General features: G+C 54.2%; 1 protein-coding gene across 1 annotated transcript; it reads left to right on the top strand.

The window, feature by feature from the left end:
- The first annotated feature begins 8,606 nt into the window (after nucleotides 1–8,606).
- On the top strand, nucleotides 8,607–17,396 carry VRK3 (VRK serine/threonine kinase 3). Its single transcript, XM_054843093.1, has 12 exons — nucleotides 8,607–8,773; nucleotides 8,868–9,208; nucleotides 10,346–10,398; nucleotides 12,275–12,341; nucleotides 13,116–13,200; nucleotides 13,654–13,756; nucleotides 14,119–14,211; nucleotides 14,413–14,545; nucleotides 15,319–15,439; nucleotides 15,733–15,791; nucleotides 16,225–16,373; nucleotides 16,951–17,396. The coding sequence occupies exons 1-11, from the start codon at nucleotides 8,634–8,636 to the stop codon at nucleotides 16,371–16,373; spliced, it is 1,344 nt and encodes a 447-aa protein (XP_054699068.1). The 5' UTR covers nucleotides 8,607–8,633; the 3' UTR covers nucleotides 16,951–17,396.
- The last annotated feature ends 120 nt before the right edge of the window (nucleotides 17,397–17,516 follow it).

Raw genomic sequence — 17,516 nt, 5'->3', positions numbered from 1 at the left:
GGACCCATGTCCCGGTGCTTCCCTGGCTCGTTCAACAGACACCGGCAGAGCCGAAGCCCGTCTGTCAGGGACAGCCGAGCAGCCACCAGACCACAGCAAAGCTTCCCAGCTCGCACTCATCTGCTTAGCGACATCCGGCAAAACCCATTACAGGGCTCAGAGGCAGGAAGGAGCCAGCCCGGCTCAGCGAGTTGCCATCCCTCAGCAGAGCCGCACGTGCGCTTTGAAACGTGAATAATGCAGGTTGGCTGGGCGTGGGGATGGCGCGTGCCTTCCCACCGAGCGTGGTCCGGCTGAGGGCTTGTAATCTCTCCGTTTGCTTTCCCCCATCGCTTGTCACCGTGTTGCACTCGCATCCTGCTGCGGGAATGGCGTGAGGAAGGTCTCACCCTGGGTCTGCACCCCAGTGCTCGCTGCAGCCTGGGGACCCTGGCCCCATCTCAGATGATGCCTGCAGCCAGGTGACCGAGGTCCTGGGGAAGATCTGGGACAGTTGGTGCCCGCGGTGACACACCAGAGCATCATGTCAGCCCGGGCTGAGCCGCCTGTCCACACCCCTGCTCGAGCCCAGGTTTGATCCTCCCCAATTACGGCCGCCTCAGTTCTCCCCGTGACCTTCCCTGTTGCCTCACGCAGTTCCTCTGTGCCTGCCTTTGAAGCCAGCTGAGCGATCAGATCAAAACAAAAGTCTTGCCAAAGAAAGTATTTACAGGCTCCTCATGGCTCCTAGAACAGACGGGAGATGTTGCAACGAGGCGCAGTGGCATCGCGGTGACTCAGCTCGCACCCGGGACGGGGAGCGTGCAGGAGACGTGGCGGCAGACTGAGTGGGGACACAGTAGAAACCCACAGGACGCTGCCAGAAAAGGGCAGTGGGGTGTCAGACAGCTTGGGGGGTGTCCCCTTCTGAGATCTCCCATCAGCATCCGACAGGAGGAATCAGCCCCTGTGCCGGCAGGCCGAGCCTGCCAGCCCCATTCCTGCTGCCTGCTGGTGGCTTCACTGCACCGAGCTGTTCCCCACTGCCTTCCTCCCTTGGCTGCCATCACCCCCCTCCACAGAGGGGTTATTCCCAGGGGGCAGCCGCTGCGGCCACCCCATGACCAGCAGCGGGGACGCCCACCACACCACTCCAGACCGTCTGCGTGGTTCAGCAGCCCCAGCCCTGCCCACCCCACGCCTGCCTTCGGGGTCACACGTGTTTTACAGGTGCCAGGAAACCATCTTAGCTGCCCGTGGAAGCAATGCCTCCTCTGCACCATCCGAACAACATCCAAAATGCCGGAGGGGCTGGCAGAGGTGCTGTGTGCCAGCACGTCCCCAGCACAGCCATGCCAACCTGAACACACGGCCCAGGCCCGGCACAGGGTGCGCTGGCTCCTCTCACCTCCCGCAGCCAGCAGGGAAAGGGAGGTGTCAGGATGAGAACATTGCTAAACAACTTCTTCCTTCGGTTCCTCTGCTTCCCCGCAGCCCCGCTGCCTGGGGCAGTATCCGGGCAAGGACCTTGGCTGGTGTTCACTGCCGCTGTCTTTGTGCCACAGCCCCTGCCTTGCTCCTTGCCCTCCATCCTGGCCTCCTGCTGCTCCCTGCCAGGGCAGACGCCCCGCGATGTCCGGCGGCACCTTCCTCCAGGGCAGCCGGTGGCTTGGGGACGTGCAGCGAGGGCTTCCCTGGACATCACATCCTGTGAGCTGCTGGGCCAGGGTAAAGCATGCCGACGTCGGCTGAGAGCGTTTCCCATCTTGTCCTGGTTTCTTCCCACTCCTTAACTTCGCTGCAGTGCTGATGGGGCAACCCTGGGACCGGCATTTTTTACCCTCGAGCGCCACCACCCAAGGAGGGATGATAGTTCCCATGAAAGCAGGGGAGCGGATCCAGCGCCTTCTGCTCCCCCAGACTCAGGGGACAGCCAGGTGGGTGGGAACAACCATTTTTCTTGGGAACACTGGCTGCATAAAAGCAGACGGGATGGGGGGGTTCCCATCTGGTCTTATTCTGGGGAAAGGTTTGTCCTTGTCGCTTCCCAAGCCAGACCCCGAGGGTTGCTGCAGCTCATCCTCCCTTGCATCTGCAGCGCGGGTGCGGTGGTGAAGAGGTTCAGCTTCTCAGCCTGCCTGTGCACCCACCGCGGGGGCTTGGGGAGGGAACGAAGCCATCTCGCTGCCGTGCCCGGGTGCGGGTGCTTGTTGGGGCAAGGACCAGCTCTCTCGGGCTCCTTTCCCCCGAGGTGGATTCCCTCTTCCCTTGCCCCACAAGACATGCTGGCTCGCAGCCTTGGCTGCCAAGTTGGAGTCTCCCAGTGTGTCCCTCTGCTCTGGAAGCGCTGGGCAGATGTGCAGGGAGTACAGATTCCCCTTGCAGTGCTCAGCCGCAGGAAGATTTCCGTGGGCTGGGAAGGTTGGCACGGGAGGAAGCTTTCCAGGATCCCCTGCTGCTCTTCCCAATCCCTGCCCTCCTCAAACTGCGATTCCCCTGGCGCAGTCTCTGGCCTGCAGCAAAGTGTCCCCGGGATGTCCCTGCTCTGTCGCCGTGTCCCCGCTGGGGGTTACAGAGCTCAGTGCCCTTGATAGACCCCGGTGCACTGCCAGCACCCGGGAGACATGGCTGGAAACATCTGCTACCGCTGCTGCTCCCTGCCCGGCTGAGCGGTGGGAGAGGTGGCGGATGGAGCTGGGGAGGCAGCACAGCCCGGGACACGTGTGGGCAGGCTCTGCCTGCACTGCCCCACCGCTGCCAAGGGCAAGCCGGTTGTCCCCTCACCCCAGAGAGGCAGCCCGTGTCCCCACGGCCCCTTCCCACGGGTGGGCGGGCGGCCATCCTGCACCCACGGCTGGCACCTCTTACGGCCGCTGGATTGGAACTGGCAGTTCGAATCCGCAAGGCTCCCGAGGGACTGCAGCACCACTGTGCGAGCAGCATCACTTCGCTTCGGGATCAAGGGGGTGTGTAAATGCAAAGGAATAGCCTCATTTCATTACGGGCAATTGAAGAACCGGCAGCTTTGGGCACTCTGTCAAGCTCATAGATCTCTGCCAGCACGTAAATCCGAGAAGTCACATGTTTGGGCTGCTGGCAGCCGTGCCGAGGGGTGCGATAAGGGAGACATAACTGAGCAGACACCAAGGCAATCCCCGTAGGGAGGAGATGGGGATCGTTCTGTGGCCAGCCCAGCTGCCTGCACGTTCCCAGCGGGCACGGCAGCATGGACCATCCTCAGCACACAAAGGCCAGAGGGAGATGGGTCTTGTCCTAAAAATTTTGATATTTCCCTCCTCCAAGACCAAGGGAGAGTTAAAAATTCACCTAAACCACAGCTTTAGAGGCAGCTGGACCCAGGGCAGGCAGTGCTGCCAGCTCAGCGAATTGCTGGCGTGTGGGCTGGATTTCAGCTTAGAAAAGAACTAGAGAAACTTTTGGGATAGGGTGAGCATCTCCAGGAAAGATGAGCTCTGGCTAAAGGAAAATAGAGCCGGGTGCTAGCCCTTGAAATAAAAACAACCAGAGGAGGGGTCTGAAATCGAGAACAGCGGGTGAGATGAGTGGGGCAGGGAATCATCCAGAGGTTAATTCCTAACTCTGTCCTGCCTGCCAGCCACCACCGTCTCAGCAAAGTCAGCATCCCTGTCGGGAGCTGCCGCGCTCCAACGCGTGTGTAGTCAAGGGTGGAAAACCTCTGCAGGATTACCTGTCCTTGCCAGGAGGAACTATGGAAAATAAACAAACATGTTGGAAGAGGTGAAAATCAAATACAGAGGAAAATCCTTGCAAACGATAGGGTGATACCGTCTAGCTGGTATGGATGTGTGGCTCCTAATGCAATACCATGGTGAGCCTGCAGGAGGGTGGTTTAACAGCAAAGCAAGCTAGCCAAAATGCAAATAAATAATAAACCTAAAATGAATAAAATGAAATTAAATAAAAATTCCTCAAAACCTGGCATTTTCTTTTTCAAACCAGGAAAACAGCAAGATGCAAACCCCCCAGCAAGTTAAAAACCACATTCACACAGATGAAAAAAATATTTTGAGCATAATCTCCTTACCACATAAAAATTAACGCCAGCATATTTTTGCAAACCCATCAGAAGCAGGAAGTCTGCTGGAAACCCACTGTGGCTGGCGCATGCTCAGGGCAGAGCCCGCACCCGCAGCGGGACGCAGGCAGCAGGTCCCCGACCATCCCAGCACTGCGGAGGGAGGTGGAAATGCCAGGTTAATTTTTAGGAAGGACTCCACAGGGATCCAGGAAACACTGAGATCTTAAACCTGGCTTTGGTATCAGGGAAATTTTCTGAAAGATGGAGGGAAAAAATGGCATTGGAACATGTATGAATAAACATGCAGTGCGGAGACAACATCTGGCATGGGTTGGAGGAGGGAAGTCTTGCTAGAATTACATGGAAGATGTAAATAATGGTGAATCAGATGACATATAAACAACAATCCTGGCAAAATTGTGACAAAATCTCTCTCCAAAAGCTCTTCAGGACGTTAAGGTGGATTAACAGTGAGATTTCCTTGTAAATTAACTGCTTAAAAGTCAGGAGACAAGGGCAGGAATAAATGGACAGGATCTGCGCCAGACCTGTGCTAGTCAATACCCGCACGAAAGAGAGCAGACCTTGCTGACGCTAGACAGTGTTTCGATGGTCAAATCTAAAGCTCACCGTGAAGAGCTGGAAAGAGATCGCACGCAGCTGAGCAGACAGACATCAAATGCAATTTTCAATGGAATTAAATTCAAGGCAATGTAGAAGTAACCCTATGTGTACGCAACGACGGGCTCTGAAATGAGCTTCATTGTTCAGGAAAGAGATGCTGGAGTCCTGCGGGTGCCTCGCCTGCAGGCTCTGCGCTGGTAACCGAGGGAAAAGGGCGTTAGGAAGGAATTGCTGGGATTGCTGCGATGTGCAAGCACGGCTAGGGTGGCTTGCAGAAGACAGGGCAGTGAGGCAGGGAAGCAGGGAGACGGAGCAGCTCCCCTGGGGAGAGAGTCGGTGCACACTGTGGCCTGGCAGGGCCATGGGGAAGGGACCTGGTAAGGGGTCACTGAGAGGAGAGAAAAGGAAGGAATATTCTCATTTCCTAGAACAGAGTGTCAAGCAACACCAAAGGGCTGGAGCTGGTTTAAAACAATGGGAAGCACTTTCCAAGCCGTGCATTATGCTGGAGGGAAGGGATGCCATCCAGAGGGACCTGGACAGGCTGGAGAGGTGGGCCCATGTGAACCACATGAAGTTCAACAAGGCCAAGTGCAAGGTCCTGCGCGTGGGTCGGGGCAATCCCAAGCACAACTACAGGCTGCACAGAGAATGGATGGAGAGCAGCTCTGAGGAGAAGGACTTGGGGGTGTTGGGGGACGAGAAGCTCAGCATGACCCAGCAATGTGCGCTGGCAGCCCAGAAAGCCAACGGTGTCCTGGGCTGCATCCCCAGCAGTGTGACCAGCAGGGCGAGGGAGGGGATTCTGCCCCTCTGCTCCGCTCTGCTGAGACCCCCCTGCAGTACTGCGTCCAGCTCGGGGGTCCCCAGCACAAGAAGGACCTGGAGCTGTTGGAGAGAGTCCAGAGGAGGCCACGGAGATGATGCGAGGGCTGGAGCACCTCTGCTATGGAGACAGGCTGAGAGAGTTGGGCTTGTTCAGCCTGGAGAAGAGAAGGCTGCGGGGAGACCCTAGAGCCCCTTCCAGTCCCTGAAGGGGCTACAGGAAAGCTGGAGAGGGGCTGGTGACAAGGGCAGGGAGTGACAGGCCAAGGGGAATGGGTTTAAACTAAGAGAGGGGAGATTTAAATTCTTCCCTGTGAGGGTCCTGAGGCCCTGGCACAGGGTGCCCAGAGAAGCTGTGGCTGCCCCTGGCTCCCTGGCAGTGTTCAAGGCCAGGTTGGATGGGGCTTTGGGCAACCTGGGCTAGTGGAGGGTGTCCCTGCCCATGGCAGGGGGTGGGACTGGATGGGCTGTGAGGTCCCTTCCAACCCAAACCAGTCTGGGATTCTGTGATTACCACGGGAATGGGAACAGGCACAGGGAGCACACAGAGGGTTGGTTTGCTGGGGCTGTGGCAATCTGGGATGCTCCCAGGCCACTGCTGGGCGAAGAGGACCAGGACAAGATCCCTGTTGCTTGCTCTGACTCAGCCTTTGAACAGTCCCAGGTCTCCCCACCCTGGTCTTAGCCTGCTGCAGCTGCACTGGGCACACTGGTCCAGTGGCGCTTCCCCAGCATCCAGAGCCTGGTACCTGTTCCGGGACCAGCCCCTGGCACTCCCCAATTCCTTGCCCCACTCCTGCGTGCCCTGACAGCCCTCTGGGACACCAGCAGCGCCTGAACAGCTCCAGGTCGGGGGCTCCCACACTCACCTGTAGGGCTCAAGAGCCTAAAGGTTCAAAGCAGCAAAGCTCGACCTCGGGATCTGCTCCGTCCTGCTCTCTGGAGGCTCCCCAGGAGTCAGTTCCCCTCTGCAGCCCAAAATCCAGGCTGGTTTTCAATGCCCGAGGCAGGAAAGAGGGAACAAATTCCTGCTGAGCTGAGACCAGGCGGAGGGCGCAATGCCCACAGACGCATTTCCCTACAACGTAACTGCAGGCACGTAGCTTGCCCTGCTGCACTGCTGATGCAAATTACCAGTTATGAAGTGGAGAAAATTGCTATCTATTTCCCCTTTCATCCATTTATTATAGCTTTCTTTTTTTATTGCTAATTAGTACTTTCAAAACGTCACTGAAATAGGGTGGGGGTTTCTCTTCCGTGATACTAGCTTTGTGGCTCTTGGAAATAAATCTTAAAGAATTGTCTTTCCCCACAATTTTCTATCGGCCTTTTCCCATCACCGAGTTTTTCTTGCCTTTATGGGGTTTGACTTTTTAAAGCACCATGTATTTTTGTTTACTGAATGGGTTGTTCTTTGCCCAAACTGAATGTAATCAGGTCACGATCACTGTTCTCTAGGCAACCACCAACAAAATTATAGAGCTATGATCATGAATTAACACTGTTTTAAAAAGTTTAGAAAAATAAAATGGTAACTGCAAGGCTTAATAAATTGTTGCAGAAACAAGGCATTCACATCAGTGCCACCCGTCACTGTGGAGGGCTTTAGTACAATCATCGTTGGTCTTGATTCAAGAACTAAAGGAAGACAAAATACCACACATCAGCCTGTAAAGGTAAATTCAAACCATTTGATGAAGAAGGACTGCTTCTTTTGTGTCAAAATTCCAAGGGGATGCTTTGGTTAACAAAGGAATTGCAATCTGCACCTGCGGGAATAACTGGGACTGAAAGGAAGGTTGTGTGGTGGGGGTGACAGTAAGGTGAGCCATTCAGCACACCCCTGCTGCCACCTACAATGCCAGGGAAAAATGAAAAAGAGTGATTGTAGAGCGCAGTGTCCTGACAAACGTGGGAGGGAGGAATGCGAGAACCCAGCCAACCTGCCCTGTCGCTCCTGACAGTGTCCATGTGCTTCAAAGAAAAATCCAGGCAACAGGGTGCAGAGACCAACACCAAGCCTCCCAGTGTCATTCAGCAGTTCTGGCTCTGCTGGGACCCTTTTGCATGCTGAGTGAACGTTAGGCACGCATTCTGGCGTTTGGAGGGACTGGGAAGGGGCACCCAGCCCATGGCAGGACGAGGTCTACGTAGAACGAGGTCTAGGACAAGCTCCAGAGCTCTGTGGTGGGCTCAGACATGTAGGCGATACCCCATGTGTTATTTTATGCTGCCTTCCACCACTGCTCTACCTTCCACATCCACACAGCAAGCTCATTCTTCATTCCCCGCTAAGCCCAACTGCTGCCACCCGGCTCTTCCTCGTGTGAGCATCGCCTTCCAGTTCCCCTTCGCTCCTGTTCGCACCCGCAGCTGCGGTGTTCGGTTCACTGTGATAGGCTTTGAAAAGCAACACCATTACAGGTGAGATGTTCCCTGGGAGAAGAACCTGCGGGTCCCTGCTGGCACGCTCGCCCCTGCCTCTCCCCGAGCCACCGGGCCCTGTGTGCCAGGCACCTTCCCCGGGCAAACCTCGGCCTCGTCCCCCACGGGAAAGGTCTAAGCCCACCTACGCTTCTTTTATGGTAATATATTGGTGCACGCTTGAGGTTTATAGGTGTACAGCGCCTATAAGGGATGGCATACACACATACACACACTGAATATACAGTTACTCCTCCCAGCCCTATGCGACTATTAGCACTCATTAATTTTGAGAGCCTATTCTGAAGTCCTAGGGTCGTTTTTAAGCAGCTTGCTGACGTCGTTTTTTAAGTTACAAACGAACAGCCAGAGCCCGCGGGAAGCGCTGGGGACACCGCCTGCTCCTGCCTGAGGGAGCCCTGAGGAGACCCCCGAGGCGGATGCCGGCCTCCCCCGGGGCGGCTCCTTCCCCCCAAAGGTGGCCGGCCGGCCGGCCGGCCGGCCTGCCTGCCTGCCTGCCTGTCGGTCCCGCGCAGCCCACACCGCTCGGCCGGCCTAGGGACAGCCGCAGCCGAGCAGCCCCGTGAGCCCCGGTATCCCTGTCCCAGGCCGCCTGCCCTGCGGAGGCCGCGGTGGCTCCGCTACGAACAGGTGCGGAAGGCGAGCTGTGCGCATGCGCGGGCGGCGCCGCACCCGTGGAGGCGGTGACCGGTGGCGGCGCATGCGCGGTGTACGCGGGGCGGGCGGCAGGTGTCGGGGCGGCTTCAGCGGGGCAATGGCGGGCCGCGGGCGGCGGCCGGCGGGAGCGGGGCTGGGGCCGCCGGAGCAGCCGGAGCCCGAGGCGGCCTGCGCCTGCCCGAGGTGATGGTGGCGGTGGGAGCGGAAGCGGGAGCGGGGCGGCTCGGTGAGGCGCGGCGCGGGCGGGCGCTGACGGCTGTCCCCGCTGTGCCCGCAGGGTGAGCCGGTTCTGCCCGCACTGCGGGCGCGGCGTGGAGCCCGCCTTCCGCTTCTGCCCGGCCTGCGGCGGGAGGCTGCCCCCGCCGCCGCGGGAGGACGAGACGGAGCAGAAGGCGCCGGCCCCGTCGCGGCAGCAGGCCCAGAGCCCCGCGGCCTCCCCGCGGGCTTCCTGCGCCCGGCCCTCGGGCACGGCGAGGCCCAGCTCCCGCTCGCCCCGCAAGGCGCGGCCCGGCCCGGCGGTGCCGCTCCCGGCCGAGACGGTCCTGGCGGACCAGGGCAGCAGGCGGTGGAGGCTGGTCCGGCTCCTGGAGCAGGGCGGCAGCGGGCTGATGTACGAAGGTGCTGTGGGGCCCCGGGGCGGGCGGGGGGTCCCGGAGGAGGGGGGGGAGATGGGGGTGTGCGGGCCCACGCTGGGCACACGCCCGTGAACGACAACACAGGTGTTAGCGCTGGCCTGAGACCGAGCGGAGGCTGGGCTGCTCTGGTGTTTGGAGCCGCGCTTCCCCTTTCTGGTTTTCAGGTTCGAAGCCTAACTGCTGGTGGCACAGGTGGTGTCGGTATGGACCGAATGTCAGCTCGGGAGTCTCAGCCTGTTTGGGGGGCCAAAAGAAAGCGGCTAAATCGACTGGGCTGCCTCTCAGCTGTTCAGTGACTGCTGATCTTTGCTCTCCAGTCTAGTTGTAAACTTCCAAAGAAAAGGTTTTGATTTCACTCTCCGTTGTTAACTTGGAAACATTCCTCAGGAGGAATTTTATCCATTAGTAAGCTTTGCCCGATAGTTGGCTTTGGTTTCTTTTTTAATTACTTATGCTGTTGCATAACAAAGTCTGGGCATCCACCTATGTCTTTAAGAAGATGTGGTGTTACAAAAGAGAAAATCAATGTTGTCGTTGTTATTATAGTGGAGGATGCTTTTACAGAAGCACCTTTTGGGTGACAGGCAGCAGATAACCTGTGTATAGCCCTCAGTCTAAGAGCAGGAGAAGAGGAACTACCCCAAGGCCAAGTAATGGGTGCACACCTTTGTGAAGGAGGAAGGCCACATATAACTCTAACATCCATGCAGAGCAGAAGGGACCTTGGCATCACTTACAGACTTGGCAAACTAAGAAGTGAGCTGGAGGGAATGCTCAGCAAATGAGTTTGGGGATGCCTTTGAGATCCTACTAACGATTTGTTCTTTACGTACCACCTTCAAAGCACCCCACTACTGTAGCCATGCCTAGATGCTTCTGTGACTTAAGCAGAACTGCATTCGAAGCATGTCAGGGGTGCTGTGCTTCTGGAGCAAGGTAAGAATTATTTTGTAGTTCTCTGGGAAGATGCTGTCGCAGAAGATACTTTTGCAAAGACCAAGTAAAAGAAGCAGAGGATAAGCAAAAGCCAGCTGCACTGGCTGTGTTCAGTGGTACAGCTGACACTGCAAGTACCTTTTCTCCGTGCTCCTGTAACCACATCTGTTCCATCCTTCCACAGCACAGTCAGCATCTGGAACCTGCCCTCAAAAGCAAAGATACTCCCTCAAACTTGTGAGTTTTGATCTGTTTGGGTAAGGAATAGCGCGTAGTGTACTGCGTCCAGTGTCCGGGGCTCGACATGTTTGGCCTGTATGGCTAAGAGTGTCCGAGGAATTCAGAGAAAGCGGTCACAGAGGCCCCTTCTAGCTTAGGAGAGGGATATAACTTCCTGAGGGTGTCATGCTTGGATTTCAGTAGAAGTTGGCTCTTCCACTAAAGGTGGGGAGAAAACAGGTATAAGGATTAAATAAAGGAAAAGCCTTCATCCCAAAAAGTTGCCTCTTTGATCCGCCAAGCTCCGCAGTCGCCAAAACTGGATTTGCAGGTGTAAGGTAGAGCTCTTGATTCATTAATGTCAGACCTGCTTTTTTTTTCCTGTATGGCAAGTGTGCGCATACCCTGCTGAAGTCTGGGGAAACTGGAGAGGTTAGAATTTGGTGGCCGTGCAGAGGCAGGGTGATGAACCACCACTGAGAGACTGTAAGGCCAGAGCACATCTTTCAATCAAACAGGAGCTACAGCTGGAATTCGAAGCCAGCTTTCTAGGCACTTGCCAATGACCTGGGTTCTCCAGAAATGTGCTATTTCCAGTAACAGCTGTTCTGCAATGGACATTCAGCTGATTGATTTTCAGTAACTCACAAACCAGAGCAGAAAGACTGTTTTCTTGTCTGCTCTTGGGGATTGCTCATCTGTGGGAAGACCAGTGCTGGCTAAGGGCTCTGGGGGGGACCTGGTGGTGCCCACTCTGGAAAAATCCCTCTCTCTTTTGTCAGAGAAAAGCCATTTGAGAGGATAGAGAAAGAGTAGAGTGTTAATGAGAAAAGACAGCTAACTGCCACAAAACGAGAACTAGTAGGTGGGAAACTGTGGTCACTTCTGCATGCAATGCTCACAATTCCTGTATTTTGCACCTTTGGCATCTTTTGGCGTTTTGCTCAGTCGTCTTCTGACAGCGCAGCGGTTGCAGAGGACTGCAGAGTATGATACGGCACACAAGAGCGTTTTGGCTCCCGGGTTTGATGGCTCAGATTGGCTCACCAGGCGAGGTGCAGGATAAAATATCCTCTGGAACAGTCTCGTTTGTGTGGTCTGGAGCCTGCTGATCCTCCAGCTACCTCGGCCAGTTGTGGGTAGGGCCTTTGGTATCAAACCAGCCAGAATATAAAAGTGCTGCCTCCTCCCATGCATAACGGCATCTGTCTTAAGTCAGCTTGCAGTATGCTGAGTATGTATATATGTGTGGATAGGCGAATGCATACATAGTGACTGTAAACTGTATGCATTTCAGGTCACTTGGTAACAGCAGTAGTAAAAGGGCAGTAATGCTTGCTGATTTAAAAAAGATGGATTGTAAGGTGTCAGCACATGTCCCGGACACTTGAATGTCACAAATACAGACTTTCTTACTCGTCTCACTTTCTGACACCTAGAATAAAAGGTTACAGTTCTTTGTTGGGACTTGCCTGTTTGCAGAAATAACCTCATCTGTGCTGTGGATGAGAAGGTTGCCTCTGGCTCCTTTTAAAATAACAGCTTTGGGACTAAAGCTCGCTCTAGGTTGCCAGATGGTCTGCATTGTCTAGGTGCTTTTAACCCACAGCCAGTTGTAAGCAGTTGTGCTTGAAATGTCCAACATGAGACAGCCGCTCCCTCATTCTGTGCTGATGCTCAGAGTTTATGTGGTTGTTAGGCACAGCATTAAATAGTGAACCCAAAGGCCTGAGCTCTGTTCCCAGCTCTGTATTTGATTATTTTTTGGGGGGGTAGGGGGTTGTTGCTGTCTTTAAAATGAGTAGTGAAGGTCTTGTAGTAGTCTTGCCCAAGTTTCACTTTCTAGCAGGGTGTGTGCGGCTGAAGTAATGCTCTTCCTTTCCGTTCCCTTTAGGATGTCAAAGATGGCAAGATCTACAACGAACAGAACTTTTTCCAGCGAGCTGCGAAGGCAAGCACAGGTTGGTGCTGCTTGGAGGGGCAAGGACTGGGCTGCTTGTCAGGAAAACTGGCATCCCTCTCTCATCAGAGTCTCTCGGAAGGCCAGGCTAGAATAAACTAATTCATTGCTTGGTTGGTGCCAGAGTGCTGAGCAGTTGGGCCACGCGCCTGCTTTCCCAGGAGTCTCTGTGTACCTTAGGACACCCAGTATTGGCATTTTGAAGCTTTCTTGCTCTGCCCATGCTTTGGCTTGATCTCACTGGTAGCTGCTCAGCCCTGCAGCCTGACCTGCCTTGGCTCCCTCTCCTCTGCCCCTTCCACGGGCGTTTCTGGCCGCTGCCGTCTGGTATTTGCTCCGTTGACCCAAAAACTTGAGCAAGAGCAGAGCTGACCAGACAACGTGGGCAGGTGTTTGAGCAGGGGGAATGGAGGAATTCCTGTCAAACCTGCGCTTCTGGGGGGACCATAAAAATCTGCTTCTCCATCCCTCCCTCCCTCTCTCCCCACTTCTTGTTTTACCTAGCCCTATAGCAAGCACATGCCCTGGCCCGCTCTGGTATTCCCAGCGTCCTTTCTGTCTTACTCTTGCTCTGCAGCGCTATGCGCGTTGATGTGCCAATACCAGCACGTCAGGCTGGCGTTTCTGGGACAGAATCAGTAGGAGAGAGGCTTCCTGCTGTGAGCTTCCCAGGGCAGAGCAGCCTTCGGAGAAAGAGCATCCCAGACTGAGCTGCTTCGTTCTAGAGCTCCTTAGCAGCATCTGCCGCACTCTGTCCTCTTCTCTCCCCTTCTAGTGGAGAAGTGGAAGAAGTGGCGCTCTGTGCCGTTGCTGGGAATCCCCAATTGTGTTGGCTTTGGACTACACGCAGATAGCTACAGGTGAGGCGACTCTGCGAAGGGCTTTCCCTCTTCTCTCCTTGCTGTCTGCTGCTCCTTTTGTCATTGTCCCCTGGACTCCTAACCTTACGCACTGCTCCTGTCTCATTTGTTAACAAATGGTTTGCCTCTTGTTATTCTGTTTCCTTCAGTCCTTGTCTTGCCGGTGAAGTCATTGCTTTTGCTGTTTCTGCCCCTGAGGCCTGGGGACACCTTATTCCTGTCTTTTGAGCTTAATGCCAAGGGGAGACTCAGGCTGTACGTCTGCAACACGTGCTTGGCGTGTCTCTCCTTTTCAAGGAGTTTTCAGTTATCAAAAGTAGAGGAGATGTTTGTGCAGGTCAACTGGGAGTTGAAGGGGTGGTCTAATCCAGGCGGATCGCTTTGACGAGCGTCTGTCGCAGGGTTTCCGGATTGGGTAGGTACTGCTACATGCCGAACCCTTGTCTCTTGTAGGTTTTTGGTGTTCTGTGACTTAGGGCGAACTCTTCAGTCTGTCCTGAATGATGGCTTATACCTACTGAAGGAGAAGGCAGCTTTTCAGATCATAGTCCGCCTGGTATGTAGAGAACCAATACTTTCCAAGAGACTTTTTCAGAAAAGGCCTATAACTTTCTTCTGGATGTTTTAAGGGTGTTTTAAATCTGATCCAGGGGGTTGGCTGTGGTCTTTAAGTAGCACCTCCCGAGCCCGTTGTAAACTTGAGTAGCATCTTTTGAGCAGTATGTCACCTTGAAGGAATTTGGGGTAAGGAGAATGAGAGAAACCTGACACTTGAACATCAGAGGCTGTGAGACACGGTGCTTTTTGTGCTCCTCCACGCAGCTGTGAGGAGCTGGGGAGGGTCCAGCTCAGTGATAGCCAGGGTGCTGAAGGAGTCTGCGTGGTTCTGAGATGCTCGCCTCTTCTGTTTTCTCCTAGCTAGACTGCCTGGAGTACATTCATGAAAACGAGTATGTGCATGGGGACATCACAGCTGAGAATGTCTATTTGAACCCAGCAGACCTCACGCAGGTAGGGAGCAGGAGCAGTGCTGCGAGGAAATAGCAGTGAAGGTGGGCTTGTGAAATGGGGTGGAGCACCACCCAGGTTCCCGCTGCTGGGCAGGGGAGCAGTGCAGTCTGTGCGGGGCTCAAGCAGGTGCCGTGGTGCAGGATTACGGGCAGAACTCACACCAGACAGATGCTCAGATGTGTGCTTCTTGATGTCTTCTAGGTGACCCTAGCTGGCTATTGCTTTGCATTCCGTTACTGCCCAGGAGGGAAGCACGTGGCTCAGCGCGAAGGCAGCAGGACCCCTCACGAAGGCACGGTAGAGTTCATCAGTCTGGACAGCCACAAGGGAGCAGGTGAGTCTCTGACGCAAGCCAGCAAAGCTCAGCTAGAGCTGTTACTCTGCAGTGCTCTCTGGAGCTCGGGCTCCCTGCTGGCATGTTACTGCTGCCTTCCAGGCATTTGCCTGCATCTCGAACCAAGCTCCTGTTTGGGCTGTTTACTCTTGCCTCTTTCTGGGCTGCTGTCTTGGGATTTGCCAGGTCACTTGGTGACTGCAGCAAGAGGCGCAGGGATGTTCCTGCTCCGTCTGGAGCCTTGGCTACTGCAGGCATGCGAGGAATAGAAAACAGGGCTGCTTTGTGCTGGCTTAGCAGGGATCTGTTTCAAGCCAGACTGGATCCCTGCCCAAAACAGATTTGCAGCAGGCTCTGCTCTGACCTTGAAGCGATGAGAGCTGGAAAGGCATTTAAATTAGCCAGTTCCTCTCCTGGTGGGGATGTGACTGTTCTCTCCCATTGTTCAGACTGGGCAAATCCTCCTCCAGAGGCTGGGAGGTGATTCCTCAACTGCATGAGTTAGCAGGCTCCCAGAAGTACCAATACCCTAGAGCACATCTTAACGAAGCTCTTGCATTTCCTTATTTCTGATCTTTATAGACTTCTGCCCCTTCACGAGGCTGCCTGGTTTACAGAAGGGGCACCTCAGATAGAGATTGCTGAGGTTGTGTAGCGAGCGCTGGAGTCCTTACTTGCCCTTGGAGGAGAGGCACTAGCCTGCGCCTCTTCTGAGATGGCTCGCAAACTCTTGTTTTTTTTTTCACACATGAATATCTCTTCCTTTCCATCAGGACCATCTCGCCGGAGTGACTTGGAATCTCTGGGATACTGTCTTCTGAAATGGCTCTGTGGCTTCTTGCCCTGGTCCGATGAGCTGGACAAAGTAGAAACTGTGATGGAAAAGAAGGAAAAGTAGGAGAAATCATCTGCTCTTTTGGGAAATGCTCAGCAGAAAACAGTGAGGGAGGTTTTGTGACTGAAGAGGCATCACTCGGTCATAGAACACTATTGGGATGTGGGCAAATCCCACTGTAAAGGCTGAGCCTGGCCAAAGGGTGTTTGATGAACCCTGATTTCTGCTCCATTCAGAATGTGGCCATCTGAATTCAGCCTTTTTTTTTTGTGCCCCTATTGCCAAAGACAGGCTCTTCAGGTGCCTGCTCCCTGGCGTCTCATCTGACCGCACTCTGCACTGACTATTCCAGGTACAAGGGGGATGTGAGATGCCTTCTCCGACTGTGCTTCAGGCAGAGATCCATTCCAGGTATGGGCTTGCTCTCTGTGCCAGTGGGACTTGGGGAGGGAGGATTGACTGTATGTGAAACTAGAGCCTTCTCTGTGCTGGGGTGCTAGTCCAGGGTGGCTTCCACTGGCGATGGTCACCAAGCCTTCCATGGACTGGTTGACAGGGTCCTCCTGCAAACCAATCCCTTGTTTTCTGTACAGCAAAACAAGGAGGCTGCTACCCATTTTCTGTATTCGTGAGCCTTGCTGAAGAAGCAAATGTTCTCGTGGCTTTAAAACAGCATTTGGGGGCTAGAGGTCATTTCCTCATCCTGTCTTTGAGCTTCCTATTAGTCTTTGGTTTTGTTTTCCCTCTCTGCACCTGGCCAAGGCGGGTGGGTGAGCAGTGTGTGAGGCCACTGGGCAGCTTGGTAAGGACAGCTGGGGTTGCAGTGATGTTCCTTGCTTTGCAGATGCCCTGCAGAGCTACCTGCAGCAAGTAATGGCGCTAGAGTACGAGGAGAAGCCCAACTACGAGGCCCTGCGGCAGCTATTCAGGAAGCCACTGGAAAAGATGAAAGCTTCAGCTTATGACCCTGTGGATATCAAAATGGTGCCCTAAGTAAGGGTCCTAGGTCTGGTCATGGGGTGCTGCGGGCAGGGGGGGCTGTGACATCTCTTTGCTGAGACCTAGGGGCTGCTCCTGACACGTGGAGGGGTACTGGCCCTTCTGCAGCCCCTGTTAAGAGATCAGTCTGGTGCTACACAAAGCCAGGCCTAGCCTGTGTTACAGCATATGTTTCCTCAATTTTTTTCTGGAAATACTTTTCCTTGGAGGAAAACAAGGGTTAATAAAGCAAAGGCTGAACAGTCTGCGGATGTGTGGAGGTGCTAACACAATGCAGACTGATGCAATCTGGTCTTTCTTCCATTTTTTTTATAAGAACTGAGGCTCTGGGCTGTATGTTTTGCTTTCCCTTTTCAGCTAGCAGCTTGTGGTTGTGTTGCCACTGCTATTTTATCCACGAGGCACCTCCAAGACCGAGGCTTGATACAGAGACAGCTCTGGTTTGGGTCTGGGGCTGCAGCAGCCAAGGCTGCTGGATTAGGCAGCAAGCCCCAGGAACGTGGAGCTCATTTACTGTTCCTGGGGAGAAATTGAACCAATTAATGTTCCTATTTTGTGCCTTTTCTTTCAGATCAAGAAAATCTGCACAGGAAGAGAGTTCAAAGCTTTCTGCAGTGTGAGGTCCTTCCTGCATATATTTAACTTTTACCTACCTGTTTTAGAACTTTTAGAGAGGTTTTTATAAATGTTATCTCCCCATTTTAATGTGACCTAATGCTGAATTTTGAACTGCTGCTGTAACAAGTTAATGTGAAGACACTCCTGCATAGCAAGTCAGTGTAGCTGGAGAACTGCAGTGTAGCCACCAGGAGAGGGGTGAAGCCTGGCACAGAAAAACTAAATCAGGGACTTTTTTTTTTTTAAAACTACAGTGGCAGTACATAGTTTTGTAATAAACTTTGTGGACAAGCACCCAAGGCTGCTGCTAGTTGATTATTTGCATGTTCAAGGCCTGGCTGTAGGCTGTTTTCCCAGCTGCTCATGGTCTTAATGTACAGAGCCTATAGGCAGCCCCATCTGCAACTTCATCATAAGAATTCAGCTCAGAGCTCAACTCTGACTTCAGCCCCAAACATCCCACCAGTTCTCCAAGCCCCAGGTCAGTGGGATAACCAGTCATTGAAGTAAGACAGGGAG

This window comes from Grus americana, chromosome 15 (genome assembly GCF_028858705.1).
Source record: "Grus americana isolate bGruAme1 chromosome 15, bGruAme1.mat, whole genome shotgun sequence".
Classification (NCBI taxonomy): Eukaryota; Metazoa; Chordata; class Aves; order Gruiformes; family Gruidae; genus Grus; species Grus americana.
This window is presented reverse-complemented; position numbering and strand designations above follow the sequence as displayed.

Bases quoted from the DNA above. Each gene is read 5' to 3' on its own strand.
- VRK3 (XM_054843093.1), top strand. From the start codon at position 8,634: ATGCGCGGTGTACGCGGGGCGGGCGGCAGGTGTCGGGGCGGCTTCAGC. The intron at 12,342-13,115 runs GTTGGTGCTGCT...CTCCCCTTCTAG, and splicing joins AGCTGCGAAGGCAAGCACAG to TGGAGAAGTGGAAGAAGTGG. The intron at 14,546-15,318 runs GTGAGTCTCTGA...CCTTTCCATCAG, and splicing joins GGACAGCCACAAGGGAGCAG to GACCATCTCGCCGGAGTGAC.